Source organism: Hyla sarda, chromosome 4 (genome assembly GCF_029499605.1).
Source record: "Hyla sarda isolate aHylSar1 chromosome 4, aHylSar1.hap1, whole genome shotgun sequence".
In the NCBI taxonomy this organism is placed as follows: domain Eukaryota; kingdom Metazoa; phylum Chordata; class Amphibia; order Anura; family Hylidae; genus Hyla; species Hyla sarda.
In genome coordinates, this window is record NC_079192.1 from 7,499,137 (window position 1) to 7,526,402 (window position 27,266).

Sequence of the window (27,266 nt, forward strand, 5' to 3'; positions counted from 1 at the left end):
GCCTTGGGGCATTTTTATTTTTCTTAACTTCCCCGGAGCCCCCCCCCTTAATGGACAGACCATATTTGTTCAAACATACACTGTATGAATATAGACAAAAAGAACCATGTCAGATGTGTTGAAAGGAAGGTCAATCAATGTTTAATAAAATGATGTACAGCTTTCTTAATGTCTTTATTCCTCAGACTGTATATAATGGGGTTGACCAGAGGAGTGAACACAGTATATAGCAGGGAGAGGATTTTACTCATGGTCAGTGTTTGTCCTTTTGTTTGGACAATATAAACACTGAATATAGTCCCATAGAATATGGAGACCACAATGAGGTGGGAGCTACAGGTGGAGAAGGCTTTCTGTCTACCAGAATTGGATGGGATCCTTAGGATTGTTAGAACAATATAAGTATAAGACCCAACAATGATTGTGGTTGGGATTATTACACTTGGGATACCTAGTACATAGATCTCCAGCTGAACAATGAAGGCATCAGAACAGACAAGTCCAAGCAAGGGAAGAATGTCACAGAATACGTGGTCAATGATGTTGGAGCCACAAAAAATTAGCTTCAGTGGTGTTGTGGAGATAATGGATGAAATGGCAATACCCAACAACCAACACATAGCGGCCAATTTCATACAAATTCCATGTGTTACAATAGAGGAGTAACGGAGGGGATTACAGATGGCCACATATCTGTCATAAGACATCACTGTGAGGAGAAGACATTCAAATGTTTCTGAGGCACAAAAGAAATAAAACTGAGTCATACAACCAATAAAAGTCATGGTCCCCCCATTATTCAGTAGGATGTGGAGAAGGTTGGGGACAATATCTGTGCTCACCAAGATGTCACTGATGGACAGATGTGAGATGAAGAAGTACATTGGGGTGTGGAGGTTCTTGCTGGTGGACACCAGGGTGATGATCAGGAGATTCCCACATATTGTCAGACAATAAACCACAAGGAACAGACAGAACAGGAAAAGTCTTAACCCTCGACTGACCTGAAATCCTAAGAGGAAAAACTCTGTGACCACAGTTTGATTCGTCTGCAAGTAGAGAAAAAAATAATAACAATTGAGTAGATTTCACATGACTTCAAACCTTGTTTTTTTTTTTTTTTTACCACTAAACTAGAATAGACTGTGGCCGTGTAGTAATACATAAATGCTGCGAATGGATGACAATGACTGACAAGATCAGCAACTAATCTGAATATGATTAAAAACCTTCTAGGCCTGAAATGCAGCAGCCATGACTGTGCTTTCCCTGTGTTTTATTGATTGAACATTGTTACACCAGTGGGTTTCCTAGGAAGATGAGTGTCATTGTGACTTATCTAACTAATTCCGGGCCCGAGGCGGAATATCAATACATGTTTACAAAGGGGGCCTTCCATGATGTCCGAGCCAGGTGGGGGTGGGGGGATAAGCACTCTGTTCCGTGCTACACCTGGCTTTGATGCAATGGAAGGGGGTGGGCCGGGGCAGAATATTGATGAGACAGAGGGAGCTGTGTGAGTCAGCTCCCCGCCTGAAATGCACTCATTGATAAACATCTTCTAACGGGTAGAGCTATGGATATACGTAACAAAAAAACTATAAGTGGCCATTTTTAGTACAGCTATTCACTTGCACTTTACCCAATATATTGGGTTAGTGCGGGTGAATTGCTGTCTGATTCTCTTTAAAGGGGTACTCTGCCCCTGGACAGCTTATCCCCTATCGAAAGAATAGAGGATAAGATGTCTGATCGAGGGTGCCCCGCGATCTCTGTGCAGCACCCGGAGTACGTTTAGAACGCTGTGTGTGGAAGGTGGGATCATGAAGCCACTGCCATGCCCCTTGTGACACCACGCCACACCCCTTCAATGAAAGTCTATGGGAGGGGGGCGTGAAGTCACGATCCTGCTGCCCGCTCCAAGCGTTCGGAACACAATGCTCTGAATGCTGGGGCAGCGGAGTACCCCTTTAAGCGGATAGAAAATTAGGTTTAACAGATGCTTTGGTCATAAACACTTTTGCTGCATATAGTTTTTGGACATTTCATGTGTCTGGTACGCTAAGAACAACATACTAAACCTTCAAAGCCAGACACCTAACATATTTTTAAAACGACACACAGGCCCCTTCATGCAATTTTGTGTTAAATTGTAATAAATATTATGACAAAAAGTGTTACGCAAGTAATACACACCACGCCTCCTAAAAATAAAAGTTCAACATGTGCATACAGTAGTTAAAGGGGTTTTCTGGGATTTTCAGTTCTTTGAAAGTAAGACAGGGGCAGCAGAGTTAGTCTAGTTACTAATATATTTCACTTACCTGTATTTGGTGGCTTGTATCAAATTTCTTTGTTCATTTTCTGCAGCCTACAAAATGAGTATTGTCTCGGACCTTTCCCAGATCACAAATCAAGTGCTGAAAGGGGGCTTGCCTGCTTTGTCTGTTGTGTGTGAAACCAGCATCCTGATGACGTTACCGGTGCACATGTGCGTGCATTCATCATCACACAGGTTTACAGCTTGTGTGTCAGGTGATGTTGGGCGAGTCAAGTGATCAAAAAGAGAGCATGGGAGGAAAATAAGTCACCTTTCACCCTGAAACAAAGAATCCTGGGGATTGTAGTATATGGGGGACCACAGAAACAGGAAGTAGCCAGTTCCGAAAAAATAAGCCAGCAACATTATGGGGGACACAGGACACGGCCATTTACCACCAACACAAGCACAGATCCTTGATAAGCCTGATCCAGTGGCACTTACCGCACCAAGACGTACATTTATGTAATGTACTGTCAAGGGGTCACACTGTAAATGTTAAGGCCTAGCATTGCTTATCCTGTATTTTATAATCATGATGACATCTGAGCAGCCATTAGGTAGAAACAAGTAAAATGGTTGTAAGTTAAGTTAGAATATCATTGCAAAATCCATTAGGTCATCACGTATTCATTTCTTCACATAATAAAACGTGTCCAAAGCTATTTTATCACAATGTTTTGGTTTAATTATGTATATATCTTACAATGGCCTCCAATAAGAGACAAATAAGAGCAAAATTTTGGAAAATTAGATTCGGCTGAATCGCCGAATTTCCCCAAAACTTTAATTCGGTCCGAATTTATTTGCGGAAATCGCTATTAAAAATGGCTATTTCTGGGCTACAAAGAGCATCAATAGGGGTGTAGAACACTTTTGCCTTGATGTAACACGTATAGTGTGTATGCTGTGTTAGTGAAATGATACTGTTATTCAGTATGACATGAAGATTGTTTTGGAAATGTCCTTCATGCTATGAGAGTTACCTTCCATTCAGTACTTCTTATCTGGCTTTTATATACCTAAATATTTTTTTAAATTCTATAAAATTTTATTAAAAAATTTACAAGTCACTTTTCTACAATTATAAAACAAAAAACAACCTTAACCCCTTAAGAACTCAGACCATTTTGGCCTTATAGGGGTACTCCGACCCTAAGACATCTTATCCCCTATCCAAAGGATAGAGGATAAGATGTCTGATAGAGGGTGTCCCACCGCTGGGGACCCCCGCAATGTCGTATGCAGCACCCACCTGTGGGAGCTGCACGCAGCGCTGCAGCCTCCGAGTCTGCCGGACTATGGGCCAGGGTAATCGTGACGTCACGACTCTGCCCCGTGTGACGTCACCCCGCCCCTGCAATGCAAGTCTATGGGAAGGGGCTTGGCAGCCATCACACTTGGGCGGAGTCTTGATGTCACGATACTCCAGCCCAGTAGTCGTGACCACAGATGGGTGCGACATTGCGGGGGTCTCCAGCAGCAGGACACCCGTGATCAGAAATCGTATCCCCTATCCTTTGGATAAGGGATAAGATGTTTTAGGGCTGGAGTCCCCCCTTTAAGGCCAAAATGGGCGGAGTTCTTAAGGGGTTAAGGACATTTTTGTTTTATAATTGTAGAAAAGGGATACATAAATAATTTCGATACATAAAATAAACATTTTTATTTTTTGTTTTTGTTTTTTCCTCCTCGCCTTCTAAAAATCATAACTCTTTTATATTTTCATCCACAGATAAGTATGAATGCTTGTTTTTTGCGCAACCAGTTGTCCTTTGTAATGACATCACTGATTTTACCATAAAATGTATGACACAACCAAAGAATACTATTTGTGTAGGAAAATTGAAAAGAAAACCACATTTTTGTAAATTTTTGAAGAGACCATGCAGTGGCTTAATGACACAGCGTGGAACTGGCGGCAGCATGAGGGGACCATATAGTGACTGAATGACACAGCCTGGAGGTGGCGGAAGCATGAGGAGACCATATAGTGACTGAATGACACAGCCTGGAGGTGGCGGAAGCATGAGGAGACCATATAGTGGCTGCATGGCACAGCGTGGAGATGGTGGCAGCATGGAGAGACTATAAAATTGCTGAATGACACACCCTGGAGGTGGCGGAAGCATGAGGAGACCATATAGTGGCTAAATTACATAGTTTGGAGGTGGTGGTAGCATGAGTGGACCATATGATGGCTGACTGACACAGCGCAGAGGTGGCGGCAGCATGAGGAGACCATATAGTGGCTGAATGACACAGCCTGGAGGTGGAGGGGTATTCCAGTTAAAAACATCAACTGGCTCCAGAAAGTTTAAACAGATTTGTTAACTACTTCTATAAAAAAAAATCTTAATCCTACCAGTACTTATCAGCTATTGAATTTGAGTTGTTATTTCCTGTCTGACCACAGTGCAGGAGAGGTTTGCTATGGGGATTTCCTCCTACTCTGGACAGTTTCTGAGACAGACAGAGGTGTCAGCAGAGAACACTGTGGTCAGACAGAAAAGAACAACTCAACTTTAACAGCTTATAATTACTGGAAGGATTAAGATTTTTTGATAGAAGTAATTTACAAATCTATTTAACTTTCTGGAGCCAATTGACATGAAAAAATAAAAAGTTTTTAACTGGAATACCCCTTTAATGAAACTTTGGAACGCTGTATTACCTCCTTCTTGTGTGAATTGAAAAGTAAAACCTACTTTTTTGAAAAGATGTTAAAATAATAAATCAATGGTTAAACAGAGGCAAGAAATATTTCAGTTTTTGGCCGTTAATGTATAAGGCTGGATCTAGCATGGGTGAGCTCAGCCTAAATCTCTACGCAACGTGGATCAGTTATCATCAGTTGTATGGCATTGGGCGTCCATTGTTTCTGCACAGTGGACAGGAGAATGCAGTAAGCTGTCTGGTCCCCTCCAGCGTGTCCAACCATCCGACATCAAAATTGAGATGCTGGATGATTGTGAACTGTCCCATTCAAATGAATGGAATCAGCTCTAGCATCAGTTTCCCTCGGGTGTACACCAGAGGGAAACTATGCCGGATGCTGGATATATGTGAACACAGCCTAACACAAATATGCAATATACCACAAACCACTAATATCCTACCAAAATCTACAATAGGACTGCAAACCAATAATATCATCTTAACACAAGGGTAACAGCAAAAAATCTAGAAAAGACTCTACAAACTGCATAAAATCTCTGTTTATGTCGTGTTTCCACTATTTGAAATATACATAAAAAAAATTGTGTTCATGAAAGGACATCACATGAGAAGCCTTTGCAGACATAATAATGCAAATAATGCAAATAATAATAATGCAAATAATAATAATAATGGTAATAATAATAATAATGTAATTAATAATAATAATATTAACCTCTTAACCTCTTGGGGACGCAGGGCACATGCATACGTCCTGCATCCTCGGAGACCGGGTTAAACCCAGTGGATCCCGGTTGCTACGGGCAGCCAGGACACCGCCGATCAGGCCGATGTCCGGCATTAATCCTTTAGACGCCATGATCAAAGTTGATTGCGGCATCTAAAGTGAAAGTAAAAGAATCTCGGCAGCTCAGTGGAGCTGATCGGGACTATTGTGACAAAATCGCAATGTCCCGATCAGCTTACTGGATGATGGGAGGGTCCTCACCTGCCTCTCCTTCGTATGATCGGAGATCTATTGCTACATGCCTGCTCAGCAGGCTAGAGCAGTAGAGCGCATGTTAGACAAATCAATGCTGTGCAATGGCATAGCATTGAACAGTGTATGCAATCAGAAGATTGCATGTTGTAGCCCCCTATGGGAGCTAAACAAAAGTGTAAAAAAAATGTAATAGAAGCTCATTAACCCCTTCCCTATTAAAAGTTTAAATCACCCCCTTTTCCCATTTTTTTTATTATAAAATAATGTAATAAAAAATAATCATATGTGGTACCGTCACATGCGTAAAGTTCCAAACTATTAAAATATTAGGGTAGCTAAACCGCACGGTCGATAGCGTACACGTTAAAAAATAAAAAATAAATTGTGCATTTTTGGTCACTTCATATACCATAAAAGTATTAATAAAAAGCAATCAAAAAGTTCCATCAAACAAAAATGGAACAATAAAGATTACAGATGACACAAAAAATGAGCCCTCATACTGCCCCGTACACAGAAAAAATTTAAAGTTATAGGGGTCAGAAAATGCTAATTTTAAACACACAAATTTTGGTGCATGTATTTTAATTTTTTTTTAAGTATTAAAATAGAATAGAACCTATATAAATTGGGTATCCTTGTAATTGTATTGTTACGCCGAGCGCTCCGGGTCCCCGCTCCTCCCCGGAGCGCTCGCTTCTCTCTCGCTGCCGCAGCGCTCCGGGCAGCTCCACTGACCCGGAGCGCTGCGATACCGTCTCCAGCCGGGATGCGATTCGCGATGCGGGTAGCGCCCGCTCGCGATGCGCATCCCGGCTCCCGTACCTGACTCGCTCTCCGTCTGTCCTGTCCCGGCGCGCGCGGCCCCGCTCCCTAGGGCGCGCGCGCGCCGGGTCTCTGCGATTTAAAGGGCCACTGCGCCGCTGATTGGCGCAGTGGTTCCAATTAGTGTGTTCACCTGTGCACTCCCTATTTATACCTCACTTCCCCTTCACTCCCTCGCCGGATCTTGTTGCCAATGTGCCAGTGAAAGCGTTTCCTTGTGTGTTCCTAGCCTGTGTTCCAGACCTCCTGCCGTTGCCCCCGACTACGATCCTTGCTGCCTGCCCCGACCTTCTGCTACGTCCGACCTTGCTTCTGTCTACTCCCTTGTACCGCGCCTATCTTCAGCAGTCAGAGAGGTTGAGCCGTTGCTAGTGGATACGACCTGGTCACTACCGCCGCAGCAAGACCATCCCGCTTTGCGGCGGGCTCTGGTGAAAACCAGTAGGGACTTAGAACCGATCCACTAGCACGGTCCACGCCAATCCCTCTCTGGCACAGAGGATCCACTACCTGCCAGCCGGCATCGTGACAGTAGATCCGGCCATGGATCCCGCTGAAGTTCCTCTGCCAGTTGTCGCCGACCTCACCACGGTGGTCGCCCAGCAGTAACAACAGATAGCGCAACAAGGCCAACAGCTGTCTCAACTGACCGTGATGCTACAGCAGCTACTACCACAGCTTCAGCAATCATCTCCTCCGCCAGCTCCTGCACCTCCTCCGCAGCGAGTGGCCGCTTCTGGTCTACGACTATCCTTGCCGGATAAATTTGATGGGGACTCTAAATTCTGCCGTGGCTTTCTTTCCCAATGTTCCCTGCACTTGGAGATGATGTCGGACCAGTTCCCTACTGAAAGGTCTAAGGTGGCTTTCGTAGTCAGCCTTCTGTCTGGAAAAGCTCTGTCATGGGCCACACCGCTCTGGGACCGCAATGACCCCGTCACTGCCTCCATACACTCCTTCTTCTCGGAAATTCGAAGTGTCTTTGAGGAACCTGCCCGAGCCTCTTCTGCTGAGACTGCCCTGTTGAACCTGGTCCAGGGTAATTCTTCCGTTGGCGAGTACGCCGTACAATTCCGTACTCTTGCTTCAGAATTATCCTGGAATAATGAGGCCCTCTGCGCGACCTTTAAAAAAGGCCTATCCAGCAACATTAAAGATGTTCTGGCCGCACGAGAAATCCCTGCTAACCTACATGAACTCATCCATCTTGCCACTCGCATTGACATGCGTTTTTCCGAAAGGCGTCAGGAGCTCCGCCAGGATATGGACTTTGTTCGCACAAGGCGTTTTTTCTCCCCGGCTCCTCTCTCCTCTGGTCCCCTGCAATCCGTTCCTGTGCCTCCCGCCGTGGAGGCTATGCAGGTCGACCGGTCTCGCCTGACACCTCAAGAGAGGACACGACGCCGCATGGAGAATCTCTGCCTGTACTGTGCCAGTACCGAACACTTCCTGAAGGATTGTCCTATCCGTCCTCCCCGCCTGGAAAGACGTACGCTGACTCCGCACAAAGGTGAGACAGTCCTTGATGTCTACTCTGCTTCTCCACGTCTTACTGTGCCTGTGCGGATATCTGCCTCTGCCTTCTCCTTCTCTACTATGGCCTTCTTGGATTCCGGATCTGCAGGAAATTTTATTTTGGCCTCTCTCGTCAACAGGTTCAACATCCCAGTGACCAGTCTCGCCAGACCCCTCTACATCAATTGTGTAAACAATGAAAGATTGGACTGTACCATACGTTTCCGCACGGAGCCCCTTCTAATGTGCATCGGACCTCATCACGAGAAGATTGAATTTTTGGTCCTCCCCAATTGCACTTCCGAAATCCTCCTTGGACTACCCTGGCTTCAACTCCATTCCCCAACCCTGGATTGGTCCTCTGGGGAGATCAAGAGTTGGGGGCCCTCTTGTTTCAAGGACTGCCTAAAACCGGTTCCCAGTACCCCTTGCCGTGACTCTGTGGTTCCCCCTGTAACCGGTCTCCCTAAGGCCTATATAGACTTTGCGGATGTTTTTTGCAAAAAACAAGCTGAGACTCTACCTCCTCACAGGCCTTATGATTGTCCTATTGACCTCCTCCCGGGCACTACTCCACCCCGGGGCAGAATCTATCCTCTGTCCGCCCCAGAGACTCTTGCTATGTCGGAGTACATCCAGGAAAATTTAAAAAAAGGCTTTATCCGTAAATCCTCCTCTCCTGCCGGAGCCGGATTTTTCTTTGTGTCCAAAAAAGATGGCTCTCTACGTCCTTGCATTGACTACCGCGGTCTTAATAAAATCACGGTAAAGAACCGCTACCCCTACCCCTCATCTCTGAACTCTTTGATCGCCTCCAAGGTGCCCACATCTTTACCAAACTGGACTTAAGAGGTGCTTATAATCTCATCCGCATCAGAGAGGGGGATGAATGGAAAACGGCATTTAACACTAGAGATGGACACTTTGAGTATCTGGTCATGCCCTTTGGCCTGTGCAACGCCCCTGCCGTCTTCCAAGACTTTGTTAATGAAATTTTTCGTGATCTCTTATACTCCTGTGTTGTTGTATATCTGGACGATATCCTGATTTTTTCTGCCAATCTAGAAGAACACCGCCAGCATGTCCGTATGGTTCTTCAGAGACTTCGTGACAATCAACTTTATGCCAAGATAGAGAAATGTCTGTTTGAATGCCAATCTCTTCCTTTCCTAGGATACTTGGTCTCTGGCCAGGGACTACAAATGGATCCAGACAAACTCTCTGCCGTCTTAGATTGGCCACGCCCCTCCGGACTCCGTGCTATCCAACGTTTTTTGGGGTTCGCCAATTATTACAGGCAATTTATTCCACATTTTTCTACCGTTGTGGCCCCTATCGTGGCTTTAACCAAAAAAAAATGCCAATCCCAAGTCTTGGCCTCCTCAAGCGGAAGACGCCTTTAAACGGCTCAAGTCTGCCTTTTCTTCGGCTCCCGTGCTCTCCAGACCTGACCCATCTAAACCCTTCCTATTGGAGGTTGATGCCTCCTCTGTAGGAGCTGGAGCGGTCCTTCTACAAAAAAATTCTTCCGGGCATGCTGTTACTTGTGGTTTTTTTTCTAGGACCTTCTCTCCGGCGGAGAGGAACTACTCCATCGGGGATCGAGAGCTTCTAGCCATTAAATTAGCACTTGAGGAATGGAGGCATCTGCTGGAGGGATCAAGATTTCCAGTTATTATTTACACCGATCACAAGAACCTCTCCTATCTCCAGTCTGCTCAACGGCTGAATCCTCGCCAGGCCAGGTGGTCTCTGTTCTTTGCCCGATTTAACTTTGAAATTCACTTTCGGCCTGCCGATAAGAACATTAGGGCCGATGCTCTCTCTCGTTCCTCGGATGCCTCGGAAGTTGAACTCTCTCCGCAACACATCATTCCTCCTGACTGCCTGATTTCCACTTCTCCAGCCTCCATCAGGCAAACTCCTCCAGGAAAGACCTTCGTCTCTCCACGCCAACGCCTCGGAATCCTCAAATGGGGTCACTCCTCCCATCTCGCAGGTCATGCAGGCATCAAGAAATCTGTGCAACTCATCTCTCGCTTCTATTGGTGGCCGACTCTGGAGACGGATGTCGTGGACTTTGTGCGAGCCTGCACTGTCTGTGCCCGGGATAAGACTCCTCGCCAGAAGCCCGCTGGTTTTCTTCATCCTCTGCCTGTCCCTGAACAGCCTTGGTCTCTGATTGGTATGGATTTTATTACAGATCTACCCCCATCCCGTGGCAACACTGTTGTTTGGGTGGTCGTTGATCGATTCTCCAAGATGGCACATTTCATCCCTCTTCCTGGTCTTCCTTCAGCGCCTCAGTTGGCTAAACAATTTTTTGTACACATTTTTCGTCTTCACGGGTTGCCCACACAGATAGTCTCGGATAGAGGCGTCCAATTCGTGTCAAAATTCTGGAGGGCTCTCTGTAAACAACTCAAGATTAAATTAAACTTTTCTTCTGCATATCATCCTCAATCCAATGGACAAGTAGAAAGAATTAACCAGGTCTTGGGTGATTATTTACGACATTTTGTTTCCTCCCGCCAGGATGATTGGGCAGATCTTCTACCATGGGCCGAATTCTCGTATAACTTTAGAGTCTCTGAATCTTCCTCCAAATCCCCATTTTTCGTGGTGTACGGCCGTCACCCTCTTCCCCCCCTCCCTACTCCCTTGCCCTCTGGTTTGCCCGCTGTAGATGAAGTGACTCGTGATCTTTCCACCATATGGAAAGAGACCCAAGATTCTCTTTTACAGGCTTCATCTCGCATGAAAAAGTTTGCCGATAAGAAAAGAAGAGCTCCCCCCATTTTTGCTCCCGGAGACAAGGTATGGCTCTCCGCTAAATATGTCCGCTTTCGTGTCCCCAGTTACAAACTGGGTCCACGCTATCTTGGTCCTTTCAAAGTCTTGTGCCAAATTAATCCCGTCTCTTACAAACTTCTTCTTCCTCCTTCTCTCCGTATTCCTAATGCCTTTCATGTCTCTCTTCTTAAACCACTCATCATCAACCGTTTCTCTCCCAAATTAGTTTCTCCCACTCCTGTCTCCGGTTCTTCTGACGTCTTCTCAGTGAAAGAGATACTGGCCTCCAAGACGGTCAGAGGGAAAAGGTTCTTTTTGGTGGATTGGGAGGGCTGTGGACCTGAAGAGAGATCCTGGGAAACTGAGGACAACATCCTAGACAAAAGTCTGCTCCTCAGGTTCTCAGGCTCTAAGAAGAGGGGGAGACCCAAGGGGGGGGGTACTGTTACGCCGAGCGCTCCGGGTCCCCGCTCCTCCCCGGAGCGCTCGCTTCTCTCTCGCTGCCGCAGCGCTCCGGGCAGCTCCACTGACCCGGTGCGCTGCGATACCGTCTCCAGCCGGGATGCGATTCGCGATGCGGGTAGCGCCCGCTCGCGATGCGCATCCCGGCTCCCGTACCTGACTCGCTCTCCGTCTGTCCTGTCCCGGCGCGCGCGGCCCCGCTCCCTAGGGCACGCGCGCGCCGGGTCTCTGCGATTTAAAGGGCCACTGCGCCGCTGATTGGTGCAGTGGTTCCAATTAGTGTGTTCACCTGTGCACTCCCTATTTATACCTCACTTCCCCTTCACTCCCTCGCCGGATCTTGTTGCCATTGTGCCAGTGAAAGCGTTTCCTTGTGTGTTCCTAGCCTGTGTTCCAGACCTCCTGCCGTTGCCCCCGACTACGATCCTTGCTGCCTGCCCCGACCTTCTGCTACGTCCGACCTTGCTTCTGTCTACTCCCTTGTACCGCGCCTATCTTCAGCAGTCAGAGAGGTTGAGCCGTTGCTAGTGGATACGACCTGGTCACTACCGCCGCAGCAAGACCATCCCGCTTTGCGGCGGGCTCTGGTGAAAACCAGTAGGGACTTAGAACCGATCCACTAGCACGGTCCACGCCAATCCCTCTCTGGCACAGAGGATCCACTACCTGCCAGCCGGCATCGTGACATGTATAGACCTACAGTATAAAGATAAGGTGTCATTTTTACCGAAAAATGCACTGCGTAGAAAAGGAAGCCCCCAAAATAAAAAAATGGCATTTCTTTTTTTCGTTTCACCCCACAAATATTTTTTGTTTTTGTTTTGCCGCAGATTATATTATTAAATAAGTGATGTCATTGCAAAGTACAATTGGTGACGCAAAAACAAGCCCTTATATGGGTCTGTAGGTGCAAAATTTAAAGTGTTATGATTTTTAGAAGGGAAGGAGGTAAAAACGAAAATGGAAAAACACAAATTTGCTGTGTACTTAACCCCTTAAGGACTCAGGGTTTTTCCGTTTTTGCGTTTTTGTTTTTTCCTCCTCACCTTTAAAAAATCACAACTCTTTAAATTTTGCACCTAAAAATCCATATGAGGGCTTATTATTATTTGCGCCACCAATTCTACTTTGTAATGATATCAGTGATTTTACCCAAAAATCTACGGCGAAATGGAAAAAAAATAATTGTGAGACAATTTTTTTTTTTTTAAACTCCATTTTGTAACTTTTGGGGGCTTCCGTTTCTACACAGCACATTTTTCGGTAAAAATGACACCTTGTCTTTATTCTGTAGGTCCATACGATTAAAATGATCCCCTACTTATATAGGTTTGATTTTGTCGCACTTCTGAAAAAAATCATAACTACATGCAGGAAAATTTATACGTTTAAAATTGTCATCTTCTGACCCCTATAACTTTTTTATTTTTTCGCGTATGGGCCGGTTTGAGGGCTCATTTTTTGCGCCGTGATCTAAAGTTTTTATCTGTTCCATTTTTGCATTGATAGGACTTTTTATTCATTTTTTCATGATATAAAAAGTGACCAAAAATACGCTATTTTGGACTTTGGAATTTTTTTGTGCGTACGCCATTGACCGTGCGGTTTAATTAATGACATATTTTTATAATTTGGACATTTACGCACACGGCAATACCATATATGTTTATTTTTATTTACACTGTTTTTTATGAGAAAAGGGGGGTGATTCAAACTTTTATTAGGGGAGGGGTCAAATTATCTTTATTCACTTTTTTTTTCTCTTTTTTTTTGCAGTGTTATAGCTCCCATAGGGACCTATAACACTACACACACTGATCTCTTATACTGATCATTGTTATCCCATAGGGACCTATAACACTGCACACACTGATCTTTTACATTGATCAGTGGTTTCTCATAAGAAACCACTGATCGATGATTCTGCCGCTTTACTGCTCATGCCTGGATCTCAGGCACTGAGCAGTCATTCGGCGATCGGACAGCGAGTAGGCAGGTAGGGATCCTCCGGCTGTCTTGTAAGCTGTTCGGGATGCCACGATTTCGCCTGCGGCAATCCCGAACAGCTCCCTGAGCTAACCGGCATGGTTTCTCTTTCACTTTAGATGCGGTGTTCAACTTTGAACGGCGCGTCTAAAGGGTTAATAGCACGCGGCACCGCGATCAATGCCGCACGCTATTAGCCACGCTGTGGCCCCGTGTTATAGATCGGGAGCGGACTCATGACGTACGCGTACGTCGTGGGTCCTTAAGAGGTGAAGGTGAAAATAGAATGAGTCCCTAAGTGGTTAAGGATGCAGGGCGTACCAGTACGCCCTGCAACTGCTCCCCTGCGCACAGGGATGTTCATGCGCATGAACGTCCTTGTGCGTCGTCGTCAAGGTAATGTCACTAGTCCGGGGCCGGCCCGGAGCGAAGAAGAGGGCCTGCCGGTGAAAATGGAAAGCCCGGAACGACTAACCCTCCCCACCGGACGGTCCCTGCAGCATAGATGGCCCAGACCAGCTCACTCTTCCTCCCCACTGAGGGGAGGTGAGTAGAAAACTAAAGGGGGTCTTCAACCTGTGGACCTCCAGATGTTTCAAAACTACAACTCCCAGCATGTTGTAGTTTTGCAACATCTGGAGGTCCGCAGGTTGAAGACCACTGAAAGGATTGACAGGCGGTGATGATGACAGGGTGATGATGACAGGATGATAATCACAGGGGTCTGGATGATGACAGGGGGGAGGATTACATGGGGGGATGATGTATTTCCCACCCTAGGCTTATAGTCGAGTCAATTACTTTTCCTGGGTTTTTGGGGTGAAATGAGGGGCCTCGGCTTATATTCGGGTTGGCTTATACTCGAGTATATACGGTGTGTGTATATATATATATATATATATATATATATATATATATATTACAAATATAACTTTTAAACACAATGGGGGGTATGTATCAAACCTTTTACTCCATTATCTTGGCTGTAGTTTGTCTTTTTTTTGTGCAGTTCCCTTTTAGAGACAAATAATTGCGACAAACCAAATAGAACATTTTTTTTCAAAGTGGCATTGGAAGTCGTGATTTCCATTGCAATCATGCAGTGGTCAGGAATTTATGATTTGAGACTTTGGAGACTTTGTCGCATATTTTGGCGCAACTATTTTGGCGCCTTACAAACTGGTTGTGGACAGCATTATTAAAAAGTCGCACATTTTGTCGCACGGGTTAAAAGTTGCAAATAAAGTTGCAGAAAAATTTGATCAGCACCAGATTTATCACATGCCCTGCACCATTTATTACATTTGGTGCAGGTACGCAGCCTTCAACACGTGATTTAATGGAGTGAAAAGTCGTGCAGCTCCTCCACTTATCATGAATACCCCCCCAATATTTGGAGAAAAAAAACAACACTAAAACCTCATCCCAACTATAAAGCCTAATGAAGACAGCATCAGGCATTGCTTAATAGTGATAAGCGGCAGGGGCCATATTCGAATTTGCGATATTTCGCAAATATATTGATGAATATTCGTCCTATGTTTGCAGAATTTGCATATTTGCTATGTTCGTTCACTTATATTTCATGCGAAAATTCGCATTGAAAAGTCACATTAAAAAATTGCATGAAAATTTGCATGTGAAAAAAAAATACAAAAAAAATGGAATATTCGTCATTACGAATATATAGCACTATATTCTAAATAATCGGGAGATCGCGAAGTGCCGATATTCGCAATAAAAATTGCATTACAAATATTCGTGCTTACCACAAGTGATCATTAAGGAAACATACAAGTAAATCCACGAAAAAAGAGACTGAAGGAGTAGATTTGCATTTGGAAAAATACAAATACCGTATATACTCAAGTATGAGCCGACCCGAATATAAGCCGAGGCCCCTAATTTTACCCCAAAAACCCAGGAAAAGTTATTGACTCGACTATAAGCCTAGGGTGGGAAATACATCATCCCCCCATGTCATCATCCAGACCCCAGTCATCATCCCCGCCCTTCATCATCACCGCCTGTCAATCCCTTCATCAGTGGTCTTCAACCTGCAGACCTCCAGATGTTGCAAAACTACAACTCCCAGCATGCCCGGGCAGCCATCGGCTGTCCGGGCATGCTGAGAGTTGTAGTTTTGAAACCTCTGGAGGTCCGCAGGTTGAAGACCACTGAAGCCTTCGTCGTCATCATCCAGCCCCCCCTTTTGTTTTGTACTCACCTCCCCTCGGCGGGAAGTTAGGGTGAGCTGGTCCGGGCCATCTACGCTGCAGGGACCGTCCGATGGGGAGGGTTAGTCGTTCCGGGCTGTCCATTTTCACCAGGGGGGCCTCTTCTCCGTGCCTTGACGACGACGCACAAGGACGTTGTGCAGGGACGTCCCTGTGCGTCGTCGTCAAGGCAACGTCACTAGTCCGGGGCCGGGCCTGGAGCAGAGAAGAGGCCCCTCCCCGGTGAAAATGGACAGCCCGGAACGACTAACCCTCCCCACCGGATGGTCCCTGCAGCATAGATGGCCCGGACCAGCTCACCCTAACTTCCCGCCGAGGGGAGGTGAGTACAAAACAAAAGGGGGGGGGGGGCTGGATGATGACGACAAAGGCTTCAGTGGTTTTCAACCTGCGGACCTCCAGAGGTTTCAAAACTACAGCCGATGGCTGTCCGGGCATGCTGGGAGTTGTAGTTTTGCAACATCTGGAGGTCCGCAGGTTGAAGACCACTAATGAAGGGATTGAGAGGCAGAGAGTTCACTCGAGTATAAGCCGGGGGGGGGGGGGGGGCGTTTTCAGCACGAAAAATCGTGCTGAAAAACTCGGCTTATACTCAAGTATATACGGTAAATGTTTGGATTAATTTGTTTTTCTTTTTCTGGAGGGATCTATTATATTGAGTAAATTAAAGATTAAATATATATATATATGCACCAAATAAAATCCTGATGGATGTAACTCCTGCTCTTCACCCTTTCTTCTTCTGTCCCTTTCCATAATTTCCAACTCTTCTCCTTTTCTTCTGCTTCGTTCTCATTTTTTTCTAACATAAAAAAAAAAATCTACATTTCTCCATTTTCCAAGCATTTAGAGACGACCTGAAACTATTTGGTTACACAAGGGTATAATATCCCCTAACCATCATACAGATGAATAATAATAATAATAATAATAATAATAATATCACTAATAATAATAACATTAATAATGATAATAGTTATATATATATATATATATATATATATATATATATATATATATATATATTATTATTATTGCTGTTATTATCATTATTATTAATATTAGTAGCATATTTATTATTATTATTATTATTATTATTATTATTATTAATAATATTAAATAAATAAGAACTTACGTCAAGCATTTTCATTATTCTTTCAAAATATTCTTCTCTTTCTTCCTTGGAAATATTTCTTACATTTCTCTTTTTTTCATTATTATGTCAATAAATAAAACAGCAACAAAATGTTCCAATAGATGGAGCCTGTAGAGATCCTGTGTAAGGTGAACAGGCCCACCGCACCTCCTGTATACAGGTATACACACACAGAGACACAAACACACATATATATATACACAATGAAGGGTAGGGACTCTGAAAACTACAGAACGTTTTGCCGTGATCTCATGTGTCCCCTGTGTTTCAGGTCACTGGAGCAGAAAACTTCTGCAAGTTGTGAAGAGATCAAAAAAGTTTCGTCAGTAAAAGTAAACTTTGTCTAATAAATCTGACTAATAGAGAAAAAAAAGAAAAAAAAGACAAATAAGATTGTAAAACCGGCTTCAAATATCCAATGGGCATTATCGAATATATGGAAATCTGGTCATACACATCATTACATCTCTATCTGCCCCGACCCTTTTTACCCTCCAGACGTCTTTGACCCCTTCGGACCACTCTTTCCCCCTGGGTCTACTTGCCATCTCTGTTCTCCATTTTAGACCTCTGTCCCCTCGTCTTACCTCTCCATACACCTCTGACTGTGGCTTTTTACCTAGGGATGTAGATTTTTGGGAATGTTAATGTCTAATATTCTTTTCTTTTCTAATTTGAAGTGAACGGCAAAACCTACACAGTACCAACAGCACAATGATCCTAGCGACTTACACCACAGAAATAGAGTAGTGGGCCACCAATTATGTTGACAGCCACTAGATCTACACTTTAACAAATTCTTAAAGGGGTACTCTGCTGAAAACATAAGATGTCTAATTGTGTACGATGTCTAATCGCGGGGGTCTCGCTGCTGGAGACCCCCGCGATCTCTGGGCCGGAGCTTCTGTGTTTGTGACATCACACCACGCCCCCCCCCCATTCATGTCTATGGGAGGGGGTGTGACAGCTAGTATGTAGCCGTCATGCCTCCTCCCAGTCATTGGGCACAAAGCAGAGTTTGCTCCATGCACCGAATGACGGGGTAATGCAGCGGAGATTGCGGTGGTCCATTAGACATATTATCCCCTATCCTTTGAATTAAAAGGATTTTGGTTAAAGATAGAAAACTGTGCAACATTAATAAAGTGCAAAATTACAAGGGAATGCATTAACCCTTAAGATGCTGGTGCTCGAATTATGTGTCCTTCAACTCTCAACACCCTGGAAACCCATGTTGTGGAACACTACACATGGTGCTGGAATAACAGAGTTGTCCTAAATACCATGAGGTCTGTCCTAAAAGTATCCGGCCATGTTATATGCAGAATAGAGACATTTATTGAACGAGATAGAAGGAGAAGACGATTCAATAAACCTTGTACATAGGCCAATCTGATTGCAGAAGTTGTAGAACAAATTTTGCCACAACTTGTCGTATGCCAAGAGCCTGTGTCAAAATCTTGGACACTGTAGTTTTAAGACTCCCAGATCCTCTTCTGGTTCCTGCACTGTCAATCGCTGATCTTTATTGGTGGCAACCCATACACGTTCAACATTCTCAGATGTTCTGCTTTCTGCTGTCCTAACAGAATTTGAGAATCACTTACAACAGAGTCTCGACTAACTTTAAAGGGGTATTCAAGCTTTATACATCTCATCCCCTATTTAAAGGATAGGGGATAAGATGTATGATAGCAGGGGTCCCGCCGCTGGGGACTCCAGCGATTTTGGTGTCCCAGTGGCAGGACCCCTGCGATCATACATCTTATCTTATCCCCTGTGTGTGTTACATAGAAAAGCTTTTTCCAGCAGCGTTTCCCCTCCTAGTCCCATCAGCGTTCTGTTGGACAGAGAGCAGTGTATTTTCACAGAAAATTATTTTTACTGCAGCGATTAACCTCTTAGTCACTTTCTACAGCGTTGTATTACAGAGAGGGGCAGAGAGCTGTTTGTTGCCTCATACGTTTGAACAAGCTTGCTCAGCTGGAGAAACGTTAGTAGAGGAGGGAGAAATACGTTTTAATCGCATCTCTGTATCTTTGTTCCACAACAAATGGTCTGCTGGTTATAATAGTCTGTAGACGGTATAACACCCAGCAGTCCATTCCTAATAGTCTTTGAGAGAGAAAGTGCAATTTTGGGTTTATTACACAGCGACTGTGTGCTGCAGCACTGTTGTGTACTGCTGGTGTTGTGCAAAAATACTTACTGTAGCAAATTTTTCTACCCTCATAAGTGCATACCACATACCTACATCTAAGTAGTGTGCTATTTTGTACATGTTAATCAGTCAAGGGCCTGGATACTGTGAAAGTCCAGGCAAAAGTAATCACCGGCTGGTGTTGTGCTCAAACACTTTTTTAAGTGTACTGTAGCGCATTTTTCTGCTCTCATAAGTGCATACCACATATCTACATCTAAGTGGTGTACTATTTTGTACCTGTTAAACTCTCAACGGCCTATATTCTGTAAAGGGCAGCAAAAAATACACATCTGTTGCTTTTCTAGACAACTACTGTTAAGAATAGTGGAGCACATTCTACTGCCCTCATAAGTGCATACCACATACATACATCTAAGTGTTGTACCATTTTGTTCCTGATAAAGGGCCTAGTTACTGTAAAAGGCCAGCCAAAAGTACACACCTGCTGCTGTTCTAGACAAATACTGTTTTAGGCTTAGTGAAGCGTATTGTACTCCCCTCATATACGCACTAAGTATGTCAGGCAGAGAAGTGCCAGGACATGCACAGAGGAGTGGCAGAGGCCTAAATTAATCAGGCCCAGGCAGAGATCGCAGCAGAGTAGGGACATATGGTAGCAAGTGTCGCAGCGAGAGGTCTGAGCTCCTGGTGTGAGAGTAGGTCCTTACAGGGGAAGTTGTTACCCCCACCGGTTACAATGGACCATACGTTATTCCCTTTCACCTTTTAGAGGTCTTTGCATCACATCAATACTTAGTGGTGAAGGTGGCACATGGTGATTTGCACACCTTTCCTTTTGTTAGATTTAAAAAAAATTGGGGGTCATATATTTTATCCTAAGAATAATATTAAAAGTTATGTTTTACGTAATGCATATCCTCAATAGTTACTTGTGCACACCAACACTTTGCCAAAAAAAGACCGTCATTTTCTTCTGCCTACCTGCCTCAGCTACTATTCTGATCTTGCCACCCGCCTGATGCCACACATCTGATGCCAAGTTCTCCTTCTTTCACCCACCTTCATCACAGGTACTGGTATTAACACCCACCACCCAACTCTACCAAAGTGTACCAAAGTGCACGACGTGTGGAGCTGTAACTATGGTCAGGGTAAAGTCATGTCCTTTACAGCCCACTGGGTGAATGTGGTTCCTGCACAGCCACAACACCAACTTAAACTTGTCACAGCGCTTCCGCCTCCATGCTCTCAGGCCGTTGGTCCTCAGACAGAGTGCTCCTCCACCTCCTCATCCTCCACGGTGTCCCATAGTCACCCCAAGGAGAACTCTTGTGTCCATGAAAAATGTGGAGAGACTGACCTTTGTGAAGATGAATCAGGCATGGATCAGCCAGGATTTCCACCCACCAATGCCAGATGCATCAGAGTAGATTGACCATGGTGCCACACCAACACTTCACAAATATGGATAATGACAAACAGATTTAAGGCGCTGCTCCCCAGTTACATACATTCCTCCGCATCAGACCTTTTTTTTTTAAACTGTTTTTATTGCAATGTAAGTGCTCAACACAATAAATACAGATGGAGAGTATCAAAAGCAGGCGGTGAGAAATACAGGTATCATCCGACACCGTGCCGGAAAAAGGATGATCATTCATCAGCATGACACGAGCAGATACATCAGCAATGAATCAACTGAAACACAGAAAACATTAAAACCAACCACCGTTTGGCGGGAACGTAAGAACTATGGAAAGGGAAACAAAGACAAACACAGAGACGAGACACTACAAACGCAAAAACGCCACAAAAATCCGTCCAGGTCAGGGAGGAAGAGGGAAGAGGGAGATGAGAAAGAGAGAGAGAAAAAAAAAAAAGGGGGGAAAATAAGGGGGAAAGGAAGAGAGAGAGGGAAAAGGAGAAAGGGAAACAAAGAAGGGGGGAAATATCAGCCTAGGTCAGACGAGAAAAGAGAAATCAAGTAGCCGGGGAAGAAGACTGTGATAGAATGAGGTCTCTTGCTGCCAAGAACCTAGATACCGTGTATTGGGCATGGGGGGAGGCACACCAGGTCGCCCATATTTTATAGAACTTGGCAGGGTTCTTACGATGTTTGTAAACCAGATACTCATAGTTCACTGAGGTGTTCACGAGGGCCTTCCAACCAGCAACCGTGGGAGTCCTAGAGTCCATCCAACGCAATGCTATGGCCTTGCGTGCAAGGAAGAGAACCTCCCTGAGGAAGATGATCTCAGCTGGCGACCACAGTTCCTCATCAAAAAGACCCAAAAGGCAGTGCCTCGGGAGCATCGGCACTGGTCGTCGAGTTAAGGAATTAAGAAACTGTATCACCTCGGACCAGAATGATGCTATATAATGGCAGGACCACATCATGTGCATAAAGTCAGTGTCAGGATGTCCACAACGGTGGCAAGATGAGTCTGGGCGCCTACCCATTTTAGCCAAGCGTATCGGGGTGAGGTACGACTGGTGGAACATGTACAGCTGAATCAGTCTGTTGTTGATAGAAGGTGAGACGCACAGATGTGAGGAGAGGGCATCATCCCACTCCTCATCAGTCATGTCAGCTACACAGCTCCTCCAGCGCGCCTCAACCAACAGCGGATCCCCACCCATCTTAGCATTCAAAAGGGCAGTATATAGAGCCGATATAAGTCCCCGAGGCCCCTGAGTGGTGAACACCCCAATAACCGGGAAGTGAGAGAATGGAGCACTAGACCTAGGGAATTGTACTTGAAAGGCGTGTCTGAGCTGGAGGTATCGGTAAAATGACAGGGGACAGATTTAACGTCAATAAAGTACTGGAAGTCCTTAAAGGCACTACCATCATAGACATCACCAACGGAGATCACACCATAGGACCTCCAAAAGTGCGGATCCAGTTGGTCAGAGAAATGCGGCAACGTAGGATCATGCCACAGTTGTCTATCCAACAGGTTGTCCGTAAAGACAAATAAATGTTTAGCATAGGTCCAGAGTTTCAGGGCCAGTCTATGCAAAGGAAGCCAAGGGCCCCCCAGGCCAACCCTACCCTCCAAGACGGGCCACAGGTGAGAGAGGTGTAGACTGTGGGCAAGGTGATGCTCACTATTGGGGAGGGGCTGCAAGGAGACCCAGTGTCTAAGATACCTGAGCTGGCCAGCCATGTAATATAACTGTAGATCGGGTAGTGACATACCTCCCTGAGTTCTAGGTCGCTGCAATGTGGTCAGTTTTAGCTTGGATCTATTACAGCCCCAAATAAACGGGGGGAAGAGAGAATGCAGCTGCCTAAAAAAGGAGACTGGTACTATGGCTGACGCATGCTCTAACAGATAAAGACACTTGGGGAGGATCACCATTTTGATGAGATTAATGCGGCCCGCAACAGAAAGGGGCAGGGCAGCCCAGGTCCGGAATTTGGCACGGACATAGGATAGAAGAGGTAGAATGTTCGTCTGGTGATCCTCCCCAAACCGCCTGTTGATAATGATGCCTAAATATTTGAACTGATCTACAACCCGTAGGCCATGTAAACAATTCCCTATCGGAGAATCTCTGATGGGCATATACACCGATTTGCTCCAATTGATCCTAAGACCCGAGTAAACCCCAAAGTTGTCAATGAGGCCAATCCCCAAAGCCAGAGTGCACGCAGGATCAGACATGAATAAGATCATGTCGTCAGCATACAGGCCTACCCTATCCTCCCTCGAGCCAATGCTTATACCGGCGTATCCCGGATGCTGACGGATCCGGAGGGCCAAAGGTTCAATAGCAATAGCAAATAATAGGGGAGAGATAGGGCACCCCTGTCGCGTGCCCCTGCCCAGGGAAAAATAAGGAGAAAGAGCACCGTTGATGGACATACGTGCCCTCGGGGATCTATATAAAAGGGAAATCCATTTTATAAAGTTAGGTCCGAAGCCAAATCTCCGAAGAGTTTCCAGCAGGAAGGACCACTCAACGGAGTTGAATGCCTTAGCCGTGTCTAAAGATGCCAGCGCCCAATCCCTCCCCCCAGTAGCACCTATTTGGGTGAGTGTCTGGACCCTCCTGATGTTATCAGATGTGGACCTCCCAGGCATAAAGCCTGATTGATCTGCATGAATAATTTCCAAAATAACTCGATTCAGCGGAAGGGAGAGTATTTTAGCGAGCAACTTATAATCTAAATTGAGGAGGGAAATGGGCCTGTACGAAGAGCATTCTAAGGGGTCCTTATCCAGCTTCAAAATGACCACTATAGTAGCATCATAAAAGGACTCGGGCAACACGTCAGAGGCAAACGCATAGTTATACATGGCCAGCAACACCGGAGCCAGCTGCTCCTTGTATTGCTGGTAAACCTCCACTGGAATGCCATCAGGGCCCGGCGACTTACCTCTCGCCAGGACACCCAAGGCATCCTCCAATTCTTCTATAGTCAGCTCCGGCTCCAGAGAGGAGGCACTGACAGCAAACAGTCGAGGGAATGTGATGTCATCCAGGTAGTCAGACAGTTCCCGTGAGGAGTAGGTGGCCTGAGAGGTGTATAAATCAGAGTAGAAGGAGACAAATCTGTCAGATATCTGGAAAGTAGTGGTCAACACAGTCCCATCCACCGAACGGACCTGTAGTACCGTCGGAGACTGGGCATTCTGGTGTATAAGGTGGGCTAGTAATCTACTGGACTGATTTCCCATCTCAAAGGCCTTCTGTTGGGTAAAAAAAAGCTTACGAGCCGCTTTCTCCTGCAAACAATGTAAGTACTGTCGCCCCGCATGCAGCCATACAGTTTTATTGTCATCGGTCGGGTCAGTAATGTAAGTCCTCTCCAGGTCAGCACAACGGTCCCCCAGCTCAGACTCCTCCCTCATCGCCTCCCTCTTAATATAAGATGTGGCCGATTGTAAACACCCCCGTAGGAATGCTTTAGTGGTTTCCCATACTAAGATGTGGTCGTCAACCCCATTATGATCTACAAAGAACATGGATAGTTGTACAGGTATACCATCATGAGGTCCGAATAAGGACAACCAATAAGGATTTAATTTCCAGCTTCGGATATTAGAAGGGCCAGGGGTCTGTAGGGTCAGTAGGAGAGGGGAGTGATCGGAGACCCCCCTAGTAACATACGCTACAGCCTGGACCATAGGGAGTACAAGTGGATTACCCAACACCATATCTATGCGCGAAAGGGAGTTGCCGCTAGCGGCCTGACAAGAATATACACGGGCATGGGGATGTAAATGCCGAAAGGTGTCCCTCCAACCTAGCTCCTGAACCAGGGCGCTTAGCGGAGTCGGGGAAGAGGAAGGAACAATGCCATCCCCTCTCCTATCCAAAGCTGGGTCCAACACATTATTGAAGTCACCCATGCAGAGAACTCTAGCCCCTGGAAAAGAGGCAGCGAAAACTGCAGCTTGGTGGAGAACCTCCAGGGCACCAGGGGGAGGGACATAAATACCCAAGAGGACATAGGGGGAATTGTCAATAAGTGAAAAAATGAACACATACCTGCCCTCAGAGTCAACCCGAGTGTGCCTCGCCTCCCACCTCAGGGATTTGTGTATCATAAAAGAGACTCCCCTGGAATGTGAGGTGTGGCAAGAGTGTAGCGTCCATTGCACCCAGGGCCTAGACAACCACCGAGTGTTAGGGGCAGTTAGGTGCGTCTCCTGCAAACAAACCACAGTTGGTTGGTACTTACGTATAGTGGCATACACCAGAGATCGCTTACGAGGACAGCCAAGACCCCTCACATTCCATGAAAGATACCTAACATTCGCCATGTGGAGAGAGTGAAGCTGAAATGAAAGGAATGGTGAGAGAAGAGGAACAGGGGTAAAAAGAGTACCCGACGTGAGAGTAGAAGAGGGGGCAGGTAGGGGGAGGACAGAAGGGAGCGGAAGAGCAGGGAAACCACAGAGAAGGAGCGCAGGGAAGAGGGAAAAAGGGCAGGCAACCCGACTGGGACGTACACAAAACGAAACAGACACAAAACACTAGACAAAGACAAAACAAGAAGGTCATAAACAGATGCATAAGGCCAATGGCCTAAGGCCCAGAGAAGATGTATAATACGGGGGGAACCGTGTTAATCAAGGTCGCAGGGAAACGAGACCTCACAATCTGCCATCAGGGACAAACAGCAGCACCATCAATTAACTAGGGTACATAAACAATGGGAAATACGGGTGGGCTATAATCCGGGCAATATACCGCACAGTGTAGCGAGTATGAGCCTTTCAGAGTAACATGCAGTCCTGAGATATCAACCGGGCTTCAAGTCCCATCAGCAGAGCGGTAGCGGGTCATCAGAACTGCTGCAGTCACGGGTGTACGGCAACATTCACCAGTGTAGTACCAGGTCCCCTACGGGGAAGTCCAGCATAGGGGAAAGGGATAAACGGTACAGGGAGGATGCAGGGTCCGTTGGGCACAGGGCAGCATGAGGAAGGGGTCTGCATGGGTCCGGCATGAGAGGGAGCATAGAGTTACTGAGGGGCAGTCCATGGGGGGGGGGGGGTAGGACAGCAAGGTCGGGTGGGGTATCCAGGTGGGGTATGCAGGTACGGAGAGTGAAAGTCCACGGGTGAAGGTGGCAGTTGGGTGCATCCCAGAGTGTATATGCACATGGGGGAGTAGGCCACGAGGGGACCGGGAGATGGGTACAGGGGCACACCAGGGGACCCAGAAGCGAAGTCACTGTAGACAGCAGTACTCACAGTTCACCGGCAGTCCGGGAGCTCCAGACAGTGCAATAGACAGCAGGGCCCAGCCGGGCCCAGATGGCGTTTAGGACTTCAGCGCCTTACATTGCGCCTCCTCGAGGCCCACTCGTCAGCCTCCTGCGGGGTAATGAAGAAGATGGCCCTCTCACCGTCCACGACCCTCAGTCGGGCTGGGTACACTATAGAATAAGGTATCGCCATGTCCCTCAGCTTCCGCTTCACCGCTTGGAAGGTGGCACGCTTCTTCTGCAGGTCCTGGGAGAAGTCAGGGAATATCGACACGGAGATCCATTGAAGGTGAGCTCCAGCAGGCGACGGAGCAGTCGTAAGGCGATGTCCCGGTCATTGCAGTTCAACATTCTGGCTAGAAGCGGCCTCGACGGGGCCCCTGGCGGGAGGGGGCGAGTCGGGACCCGGTGTGCCCTCTCCACTGCGAAGGTGGTAGTGAACGGGCATCAGGCAACAGCTCACGCAGCCATTTTTCAACGAAGGAGCCGGGGTCCTGTCCCTCAGAGTGCTCCGGCAGGCCAACAATACGGAGGTTGTTCCTCCGCAGCCGGTTCTCCAGATCGTCTGCCTTCTCTTTCCATTGTGACGCAGTGCGCTCAAGGTCTGAAATCGCTGCAGGTAAGGGCGACACCGAGTCCTCGGCTGAGGAGATACGAGCTTCAGCCTGTCTCACCCTGTCTCGGAGGTTGTGCAGGTCCTGCCTGATTAGGCCAATATCAATCTTCACCTCCTCCAGCATACTCGTCAGGGAAGTTTTGCACATGGTAATGGCAGCCAAGAGTTGCGCAGACACCTCACTTAGGGTCATCTCCCCCGGGGCAGCGGCCAGTGTAGAGGGAGTCTCCGGGCGGGAGTCAGCGACCGGCTCAGCAGGAGCGGGGGAAGAAGGCCCGGCGCCATCTTGGTCTTGGCCGCGCGCGAAACCCTGCAACTTCGCGGCTGCCGCCACACTGCTCTTATTAGCTGGCATGATGGACCCCACCGATCCACTGCGGTTCCGAAGTCTCTGAGGCAAAGTTCTGAGGTCCAGGATGAAGACAGGATGCTAAACAACACGGTTCAGAGCGGAGCTAGTTCAGCATGCGACCGTTCGGCTCAGCGTCTAGGCCACGCCCCCCGCATCAGACCTTTTTTCACCCACCTTCGTCACCGGGTACTGGTATTGCCACCCACCGCATCACTCTGTCACCGGGTCACTTTCAGGACTCCTGATGCTGCTGCCACCTCCAGGCTGTCTCATTCTGCCGCCAAATGTTATCCTCATGCTGCCGCCACCTCCACGCTGTGTCATTCAGCCACTATATGTTCTACTTATGCTGCCGTCAACTTCAGGCTGTGCCATTCAACCACTACATGGTCTCCTCATGCTGCCGCCAGCTCCAGGCTGTCTCATTTATTCTATATTCATAATTGTAATAA

At 46.5% G+C, this 27,266-nt stretch overlaps 1 protein-coding gene across 1 annotated transcript; it reads right to left on the reverse strand.

Moving 5' to 3' along the window:
- Window positions 1–134: 134 nt before the first annotated feature.
- On the reverse strand, window positions 135–21,705 carry LOC130367189 (olfactory receptor 1009-like). The gene is made up of 3 exons (XM_056569592.1): window positions 21,231–21,705; window positions 17,543–17,574; window positions 135–1,049 (listed from the first exon to the last, which is right to left on the reverse strand). Exons 1-3 carry the CDS (start codon window positions 21,703–21,705, stop codon window positions 135–137), a joined length of 1,422 nt encoding a protein of 473 aa, XP_056425567.1.
- Window positions 21,706–27,266: the final 5,561 nt, after the last annotated feature.

Excerpts from the sequence above, each read along its gene's own strand:
- LOC130367189 (XM_056569592.1), bottom strand. The coding sequence starts at position 21,705 with ATGACTGATGAGGAGTGGGATGATGCCCTCTCCTCACATCTGTGCGTC. Across the intron at positions 17,575-21,230 it reads GTATCTGGTTTACAAACATC|GTAAAAAGCCACAGTCAGAG; the intron begins GTAAGAACCCTG and ends CTACATCCCTAG. Across the intron at positions 1,050-17,542 it reads AGTCAGAGGTGTATGGAGAG|ACGAATCAAACTGTGGTCAC; the intron begins GTAAGACGAGGG and ends CTCTACTTGCAG.